General features: G+C 50.1%; 1 protein-coding gene across 3 annotated transcripts; it reads right to left on the bottom strand.

The window, feature by feature from the left end:
• Positions 1-217: 217 nt before the first annotated feature.
• crata (carnitine O-acetyltransferase a) lies at positions 218-9,996 on the bottom strand. Of its 3 annotated transcripts, none has more exons than XM_020699938.3 (14): positions 9,850-9,996; positions 8,125-8,415; positions 7,886-8,004; positions 6,290-6,343; positions 5,979-6,144; positions 5,706-5,880; positions 4,831-5,009; positions 3,280-3,380; positions 2,577-2,696; positions 2,339-2,461; positions 1,866-2,001; positions 1,556-1,618; positions 1,045-1,182; positions 218-976 (listed from the first exon to the last, which is right to left on the bottom strand). In XM_020699938.3, exons 1-14 carry the CDS (start codon positions 9,874-9,876, stop codon positions 761-763), a joined length of 1,908 nt encoding a protein of 635 aa, XP_020555597.1. In that variant the 5' UTR covers positions 9,877-9,996; the 3' UTR covers positions 218-760. The 3 variants fall into 3 exon arrangements, with proteins under 3 accessions (XP_020555597.1, XP_023816488.1, XP_078811681.1); XM_023960720.2 differs by having other exon boundaries at positions 9,650-9,883; XM_078955555.1 differs by lacking the exon at positions 9,850-9,996 and adding an exon at positions 9,523-9,623.
• Between the last annotated feature and the right edge of the window lie 65 nt (positions 9,997-10,061).

Here is a 10,061-nt window from a genome sequence, read left to right as displayed (position 1 = left end):
GGTTCAGCCACAAAGTCCTACGTCTTTCTGACTAGAGACTCACAGACTTATTTTCCTGAATGACATGGATACATTCTATGAAGTGAATTCTTTCCGTCTCACTGCTCACATGAACCGAGCATCAGGACGACAGACTGTAGTTTCTGTTTAAGTGGGTAAAGCTTCATTTCCTCCACTGTAACCAAAGGTACAAATGAAAAACTCCTAGTAGAAAAAGTCAAAGGTTGGACGTGAATTTATTGAAAGACAAAATGTGGATGTGATCATAATTAGTGTGAGAACATTCTTTCATTATGAATGTAATAATTCCATCTCATTTTAGCTGCGGACAGAGCTTTCCAGGAAGAGCCTGGCCTCCACTGAAGGAGGTTCAGTCGGTTTACAGATGATCCATCCAACACGCTATTGCACTTCCACACACAAAAACACAAAAACAAGATGACTTACGAAGCAGTTCTGATCGGCTTTAAGGCACGCTAGTCTGTTCCTGAACAGATCAGCTGTTTAAATCACAAACATTTATCCTTCAGAACTCGGAAATCTGTTGGTGGATTTTCATCCATTTATTCATTCTCAGCCTGATTCTTCTCCTGTGAACCGTTACATCAGAGCCAATAGGGGGGGGGGGGGGGGGGGGGGGGGGGAGAAAACCCCCAAAGTGCAACGTGGGATTCATGAGATTAGAGGACTGACTGACTGGCTGAACGATCAACTTCCAGCTGTCAAGTCATGAGGCTCCGTGCAGAGAAATCCTCCATCCTCACAGTCTGGACTTGGGAGTCTTCTCCAGGAGCGTCTTCATATCCAGCAGAGCGTCCTGCACCCCCCGAGCCAGACGGGCCGCGTCTGTTTCCTGACAGCTGTTAAACGACGACACGGCGAAGTTTACGTGGTCCTCCATGGGGTTGTAGCACACGCCGTAGCCGTTTGGTACGACCGGACCAAAACACATGACGCAGTCGGTCTTGGAGGGTACCTGAGCAGAAAACAGTCCAGGTTTCCCAGCTGCTGAGGAAGGAGGAGGTGATCACGGTGGTCTGGTACCTGGCTGGTGGACAGCTGGTAGTGTAAGGCTTTGGCGTAGGCGGGGTCTGTGAAGATGGCGGGAACACTCAGCTTCTCCTCAGCAGCCTGCAGCTTCAGGCCCAGCAGATGTCTGTCTATGGCCTGACCGCTGACAGCCTGGAGAGAAGAACAGTTCTGATCCAGACCCTCACCAGAACCCCCCAACCCTCCATCCACGCCTGACCCAGCTGCTGTCCCGCAGGACGTCTGCTCTGCTTGGTGAACTGGCTGATGGGAAATTTCTCTGCAGTGTAACTCTGGTGGGTTTGTGTAACCTTCTCCCCGTTACTCACCAAGCAGAACGAAATGCTGGCATTTCAGCACATGTGCAGTGATCAAAGAGTAGGCGGAGTCTACGCCACTGACAGTGGTGGATCCTCACCAGATGCAAGCGTATGTGTACACGCACGCACACACGCGCACACGCACGCACGCCCGCCCGCCTGCCCGCCCGCCCGCACGCACACACACAGCTTCTCTGAGTACTCACTATGTTGGTGTACGACCTGTGAGCCTTCACGGCGTTCTCCAGCAGCTCCCGCTTCTCAGAGTTCTGTGCACACAGACACGGATCGACTCTACACATCAATGGCTTTGGCGCTGGCCTTTCACAATAAAAGCTTGATGCAGGAAGGCCCTAGCTCCGTCTGTGTATGGCAGATGGAGCGGTAACAAAAGGCTCATCTGCTGAGCCTGGCTGAGCTTTGCAGCTGAACAGCTGACAGAAAGGATGGCATGCGCACAAACGTCTGCTACTGCAGCAGGTACTGCGCTCTTCAGCGCTGGAATCCAGGTCTGACCTGTCTGACGGGGTCATCAAAGGCCCGGACAAAGGCAGCAGAGGCGCTGGAGGCCGAGCGGATGGTGTCCGTGCGGCCGCGTCTGAACATCCGCAGAGATGCACTTTCATACGTGGCACAGCAGCGGCGGAGCAACCTGCAGACAGAAAAACCTCCATGCTGGACACATCAATGCAGACAGAGAACTTCCTGCAGCTAAACTCCAGGAGACCCCGTCCCTCTGGCTCAGGGTCTTCAGCTCAGCGTTAGCATTCGTTTGAAGAATCTTTCACTTCTTAAATCTGTTACTGATGTCTGATTAGAGAGGAAGGAAATGGAACTAAATCCAAAGGACTGACGCCTTCATACTATCAAACCAAGACTGACTTGTTCATTAAAGCCCCCCTCCAAAGAAAATGGTGTTTTAACTTCTCGTGCTTCCCTTAGAACACTTTTCTGCACAAAGACGCGTTCTTCATTAGAACCAACCCTACCTGTAGTAGGCCAGCTGCAAGGCCATCTGGATGAAGGCGTCCGGACTCATCTTGTACGTTTTGGGGACGTTTTTGCCAAAGTGCTCAAACACCACGACCTTCATGTCCAGGTCGTGTGCCAGTCTGTGGGGAGAGGCGGGGACACGGTCAGCACCGAGGACAGAGGCGACGTCTGAGCCGAAGGTCAATGAAAGACGACTGGAACGGCTGTGGTCAAGCCCTTAGCCGCCTCCCTCACGTGTTCATGCTGCGCTTGGCCACCTCCAGGTCTGTCTGGACGTCTGGCGTGATGTTGAAGGGTAATTTCCGGGGCTCAGGTAAAGATGCTGCTGGAGACCCCTTTGCCTCCGCCGTCCTCCTGTTCCCAAAAACACCACAAATGACATTTAAGACTTATTCAGGTCCAGAATAGAAAGAGGTCAAAGTTTTTGTTGGACCTGAGATCCACTAACAAGCACCACAAATCTAAACATGCTTGAGTTCTCAAATATAACAGACATTTGGCTGAATGCTGTTCAAGTCTTTCCTTTGTTTTCAATTTTTGCTATAAACGCAGCGGCTTTCAGATCTACGACTTTAATTAAAACGGTCAGTCAGCCTGAGCGGCAAACCGTCACCAGCTGGACTGTCTGACCTTTAACCTCCGAGGCTTTTTAGGTTGGACTTCTGTTTCAAATGGTTTTACTTGTTGTTTAAACAGACGTGAGAAGCTGTCAGTCATGAACAGACTGACTGACAGAAGCTGGATCTACAGATGGTCTCTGTCACCATGGAAACAAAGGGGTTCAGCGTTTATCCCTCATTCAAGTGCAACAGACGTTGAACCGCTAATAACACAGTTATTCAGTAGTTCATTGGTTTTTTTCCAATTTACATAAATCTATACTTTCATAGTTTTAAAAAGTTGGTAATCCAGCTTTGTTTCCGTCTTCTTTACGTACGTAAACTCCACAACGTGGTCAATTAAGGCCACGATGGGCGGGCCTTCAGCTGGAGCGTGCTCGTAGTTTGCACCACATGACCCGTCTTCTCCAACAATAAACTGAAATGAGAAGAAAAGACAAAGAAATGTGGATAAGCATCCTTAACTTCACAGAACCGGACCTCGTTAGTTTTCTAACCTCTGCTTGGTTTCTGTACATAGAAAACAAAATCCAGAAGCTGGAGCTTCCATCAGCTCCTCAGAACTCTGCTCCAGTCCAAAGGCGTTTCCACATATTCTAGGGGATTTCTGGAGAACCAACCACTAAACTGAAGAAATATGGAACCATTTCAGACCCAAAATACATTATTATCCAGGAAAGAACAAAACAAGGAGAACGCAGGAGGACAACAAAAGCTGGGCCTCATTTATCAGATCTGCTTCTTCATTTGGATCTTTAAAGCTGTTTTTTCTAGAGTTCAAATCTGTTCCAAGAGTTTCCCTGATTCCCTTTCTCAGGAAGAAGTGGTGATTGAAGGAAGGAAGAGATAAAAATCCACCTGAACATTTCAGATCGGTGGAGAACAGCTGCTCATAAAAGCTTCAGATGCTGCTGCAGGAACCGGATCTGTAAGGTCAGGGGTCAAACTCTGAGCTCCACACAGGCAAAGCAAGCCAATCCTCACCGTTTTCTGCTGCACAACTGTTAAACTGAAAGGTAAACGGCCTGAAACCCAGAGAAATGAGAAGGCAGGAGGCGTCTGCTAAACCGCCGCACTAATGAAGAGGATGATGAAAGACGCATTTAGGCCTTTGGATGACCTAAACCGATTGTTGACAAGACTAAAAACTGCAAAACACAAAGATTTCAATAGTTCAAGCATGTCTGGACTGATCAAAACACAAACTAACGTCACGTTGTCATGATCTTTGTGTTGTGAGGGACTCTCTAATTCTCACAGCCGCTACATACTATGGACACAGCACAGATGAATATGGTCCTGCATGAATCTATGTGGGAGAGAGAGAAAAGATGTGGGTCTTTACGTGAAATGAAATGTGAAATGTTCACAGATGTGTCAGGAATAAACCACGTCAACCAACATAAAAGCCAAATCTGCCCCTAAATACAGGCGTCAATTTAACGTGATGTGTGCGTCGTATACGTGATCTAACATTTGTGTATGCATCTCACAAAAATCCAGACAATTGCATTAGATTGACATCATTGTGTATGAACTACGTAAAATAGTCTTAAGCTGCGTTATCATCAACTAACAAAACTGTTGAACGTCTCAAAACTGAATTCATGTAAAGACCCGTCGACTGAAACCGTCTGTGCACATCAGCGAATGACCAACACGTATGTATGACCAATATCACGCATGGATCACGAAAGACTGACACGTCACACGTGGAAAACGCCGGCAGCGTCTGTGTGAAACGGCCTTCAGCTGCATCACGGCCGAAGCCCTCTATGCGGCGGCCTTTGGACCATCAAAACACATTTCCAGTGGCTTTTCTCCATCCTGGACCACGAAGAACGAGCCGAACCCAAGCGGCAGATCACCTGCAGAGTCTTGTCGAACCAGCGGTTGCCACTGTGCTGCTGGCTGCCTCCACCATGGAGCATCTGAGTGGCAGCGTTGCTGCGGTACGTTTGCTCCGGGCCTGGAGGCCTCGCTCCATCCAGGCACAACGTAAAGATGCTCCTCTGGATGGTGGAAACCGAGTCCTTGTTGGTGGGATCTGGAGCAGAAGATCACCGGGTAAGCCGTCATTCACATGTCTGAATACGCTCGGGTCAGAAAAGCAAAGACAACATTTCGGAAAAGATCCTTTGAAAGCACATCTATACGCTTCATCCTTCCTTCCATCAAGAATCCCTTCCACAGGGGGGCAAAAAGTATTCAGTCAGCCACCAACTGTGACATGGAAGACACACAAGACCACTGATGATCTCCCTCCATCTGGGGCTCCCCCCAAGATCTCACCCCGTGGGCTCAGAATGATCACCAGAAGGGGGAGCAGAAGTCCCAGAACCCCACGGGGGACGAACAGGAGGAGATACTCAGATGAGCCTTTCAGAGTCCATTTGACTCAAAGAGCAGAATCTTGGCCTGACAGACCCAAATGGAGGCATTTTCTCCTCCTCTCTCACCTGCTCCTTCTGAGAACCTGAGCTGCAGCTCTGAAACCGGTTCACAGGGACCTAAACCCCTTTTCTTCCTTCCTCTGCAAAGGTTCATGCAGTCCTTGAGTGCAGTGCCTCCTAAAAATGTCATTATGCTATTAATTCAATCTTCGTGCTCCTTGGAGTTTCTTCTAGTCTTTGGCTGAAAGCTCCAGCACTTTCGTCCCCTCAGATATTCACAGAATAACGAGAGGTACCAGAACCCGGTACCGGAACCCGGTAGCAGAACTCTCAGAGCAGAGGGGAGGGACCTTTGATGAGGTTGAGATAGGCCTTTCCCCAGGCGTCCCGGTGCATGGTGGTGAGGATGCCGACAGGCTCAGCACTGGGTTCTGGTGAAGCCCTGCAGATCCTCTGGAGCTGAACGTGAAGGTCGTCCACCGTCAGCGGACTTCCATCCCCGCTGTACACATCCAGCTCAAAGAACTGGTTCCATGCGGAGGCAAGAGTCAGAAACAGGCTGGTTCAGTCCCTGAGTGACAGCCGCTCATCGTCATGACTACGCCTCTCATTCAGCGCCTCACCTGGAAGTTGTGCACCACAGTAATGTGTCTGGGGGGGGGTGAACTCTTGGCGTGGTTCACCACAGAGTCTGTCTTCAGACCAGGGATCCGGCAGGATGACAGGACTTCATAGTACTGGCTCATACACAGGGGCTTCCCCCCCATGTACTCCACCGGCAGAGTCTCACTGAAACACGAATCAGGTCTACCGTGAACCCCGCCGGACCCGGACCCAGACCCGGACCCGGACCCGGCTGTGTGCCAAACACCGCAGCCGTCCCAAACTCAACCAGACACAAACATGCTTCAGGTTCAGGGAGGTGAACACTCACTTGTCAATCATTGTCTTAAAGTCCAGGACACCTGCGATAAGTTTGGCAGCAAACCTGTGAAATGAGAAACTTTGATGAAACATTTGCTTTAAAAAAGGATTTCTCAAAGTGGAAACACGGACTTTCTACTCCCTCCAAAGACTTTCTATGGGGGGGAGGTCTGGAGACGGGCTAGTTCACTCCAGGACCTTGAAATGCTTCTCATGAAGCCACTCCTTCGTTACCCGGGCAACGTGTTTGGGATGGTTGTCAGGCTGAAAGACCCAGCCAGGTTTCATCTTCAGTGCTGATGGAGGGCGGCGGCACAAGCCTGTGTTGTTTTCTAGACATAGTTTCTGCAGAGCGGCAGCAGCTCATCAGAAATTCGCCTGAGTTGTGGGCGGGACTCTTGGTGCAGAAGTAAGCCCACACACATTTCCCATCATCCCTTTGTTTACATTCTCCCGCCAGCTTACAGCTTTTAACACCCCCAAGCTAACGTTAGCGGTGGAACAGAACCAACAGCAGTGTCAGATCCGTCCATCCATCCGTCCGGTTCTGATCCAGATTCCAGCTAAGACCAGGAAAACTAAGACGGTCATGGATCTGTTGGTCTGCAGGTGGATGATCAGAAAGGGGCGGAGCTTGTGGACGATGACAGCAGTTTATATGTAACAACTGCAAGTTTTTAAAAGGCATGTCTTTGTCTGAATGAAGAAATACAGAATCCCCCCGTATCTGCAGGCATTAGGACCCAGAGACGCCTGCGGGTACGCCGAATCCAGCAATACGGAGACCCACCCCCCACCCCCCAGGCTGCAGAATGTCTGATGTTTCCTCATCCAAACCTCTGAAACATCTCTGATGCTTTGTGAGACATTAAAGAACATTGATCACCAGATCAATAGACGGTACCGTAGCGTCCTCTATGACATCAGGAGAGTCTCTCTGCGTCTCTGTGTCTTAAAACCAGGACTCTGTTTGTCCTCCTTCATCAGGTCAGGTCAGTGTCAGAGGTCATCTTCGTCCAGAAGAGGCCGTTTCATCCGTCGTTCATTCATCCGGATGATAATTATTCTCTACGATTATCTTCTTCAGCGCTTCAGGAGATTTTCTGAGCTGATTTCTCCCTGCAGGGGCACCGACTCGGTTCTAGTGATTCAGGAACCGCTGGAACCAGCTGGGAGATATTCTGTAGCAGCCGGCGAGGACGCCCACGGGTCGGCGTGCTCTTCCTCTACGCTCCACCCTCCCCCGCAGCCCCTCCTTTGGACGCAGAAGTCTCATGCAAGCGTCTTGGTGTGAGTTTTTGTGATGAACCGGAGGAGTCACATGACCCAGGAATACGTGAAACCGTGAATATTGACACGTGAACACGCGGGGAAACGCTGTACTCAGAAACAGTTTTACGTTTCAAAACTGTGCTAAAAGCAGCGTTTTCATTTGAGCGGGTCTTTAAATCTGGTTTCTACAGTTTTAGCCGCCTGTTTCTCAGAGTTTTCAGGTTTGGGGGAGATGATCTAACTTTATCTTTAACACTAAAACAAAAGGTCTGATAAAAATCACCAGCAGGTTTCTCAAAAGCAGCAGTACTTTGGAGTCCATGAAGATAAGAACCTTATTTGACCCGCCTGATCGCTGAAAGTCATCCGCGGCAAAACCAACCCAGGGCTGGAATGGACCACCACCGGCATCCGGTACTCCAGGTAAGCCACCTGAACCCACCAGTCTGACAACTGCAGAACGCAAAAGACCAGCTTCAGTCCCTGTCAGCCCATTATGCTGCGTTTGCTTTTCCAAAATGAGCAAATGTGAAATACAGACTAGACATAAACCACACAGTGGGGGGACTTTACCCAGTTCTCGGCCCGGCGGGCTCGCTGTTCAAGGCCTTTCTGCAGCCTCTCTCCAATCCCTCCGGCCTTCTGGAACTCTTCCACCAGCGTCTTCGTGTGCTGGAGGTCAGCGACATCTGTGATGGGCTCCAAGGCAGCGATGTAACGCTCACAGGTCTGCTGCAGAGGGGGCACGGGCAGAGTGGGCAGCCCCTGCTGGTGGGACCGGTACCTCCCAGAGACTCGAGTCCCGCACACCGGCTTGACAAAGTGGTGAGGTCTGACAAATCCACAAGCTTTGGCCATCCCCACCTGCAGCAGGCAGACAGAGACGTCACCACGGGTCTGACCGTCACTCAGAGCGTCAATCTCTTTTCCTGTTGGCCGTCATCTTCAGAGGATGCTCAGCATCCAGAGGGTTCTTACAACCAGATGGAGGCCTTCCAATCCAGATATTTGGGAACCATCAGCTACACCATGCAGACCACTAAGAGTTTTAACTGGAATGAGTTCTGATTGAGACATTTCTGGACTAGTGAGGACAAAAGTTCACTGCTGTACGAAAAGACAAAGAGCTGCACCAAACTAGATCCACGTCACCCAAAGGGAAGTCTGGGTGACTTTTTGATTTCATCCAGACTTTACTCGCAAACTGCCTCAAAGTTAAGACTCTGATGTATTTAAATTACTGGTCTATTTCCCCCAAAGTATTCACAGTCATTTGGCTTTTTATCAGACAGAAACAAACATGTCAGCTTACTGTCAGGAACGTCTGTGCTCAGCGTTTGAATCCTTCACCATGAACAAACAGAAGAGCTCACAGCACTGACCTGCAGCCATGCTGAACGCCATGACTGTCTTCAGACGCGTGTCTTAGTGCTGAGAGGCAGAGAACAGTCTGATGCTCTACAGCTCATTACTCTGCAGAGGTTCCTGGTCTCCTCCTGTTGTACTGTACAGTATTCTAGCAGTGAGGGTACTACAAGTATACTTGGGCTCTGCTAAAGGGAGGCAGCAATCATGGATTGATCTGCTCTTCCAGACGCTCAAAGCTCTTCCAGTGTGTCCGTCATCCATCCTTGGTGATGGATGATCAGCTCAGCTGCAGACTGACAGTCCAGCCCCTCTGACCATCACCGGACACTCTGCACCAGTGGAGCCGCGGAGGGGAAGTGTCACATCAACAGGGGATCGAACCGCCGACCCTTCACTCATTGACGGCCTGCTCAACCACCTGAGCTCTGGTTCACAAACAGAACTCTGAGATGTGAAGAAATAACCGTTTCCTCCTAAATGTTAGAGTGAGGATGGAAAACCCGCAGCGTTCGGCGTCGTCACGGACGGTGACCGTGGCCGTGGCCGTGGCAGAGGAACATGTCTCGGAACAACAGCCAACAGCTTCCAGGTGTTCTTCTTCACCTGAACATCTTTATTCACTTCACGGTCTTAAACGTTTAGCAGAGCAACACGAAGAACGAGGCTCGACGTCAATCCACTAGTGGTCACGTGCCTGGTTGGGTCGGTTTTTGGCTAGCTGTACACTGACCTTTGACCCGGCTTAGGTTAGCCTGAGCTAAAAACAGCAGCTAGCATTAGCTTCTCCGTTCCACCTCAGACACACAGCAGAGACCGATCACCGGGAGCCTTCTGTCCGCTACGGGCAGCGGTAAATGTCCAGGCGGAAGAGGCTCTCGCCGGTAAAGTCACCAGGATGACCGGGAGTGACCCCGGAGGCGCCGAACTCACCGCCGTTCTGCTGCAAATGCCCCACATACTGCCCTCACGGAAACGCCCCCCGCACTGCTTTCACCGCCCTGGAGCCGCCCCCTCAGCCACCGGAGTTCCGCTGCGCAAACCTCAGTGACGTCACCAGAGACCAAACTACCAACCTTTTTTTCTGAATCTGTTCTGGTTTTAATTTTGTCTAAGATATTTTTTTTATAACAGAAACTTTACTA

Source organism: Oryzias latipes, chromosome 12, assembly GCF_053564925.1.
Source record: "Oryzias latipes strain Hd-rR chromosome 12, Olatipes_Hd-rR_3.1".
NCBI classification, from domain to species: Eukaryota; Metazoa; Chordata; class Actinopteri; order Beloniformes; family Adrianichthyidae; genus Oryzias; species Oryzias latipes.
The sequence above is the reverse complement of the archived record's forward strand: the minus strand, read 5'-3'. Positions and strand labels throughout refer to the sequence as shown.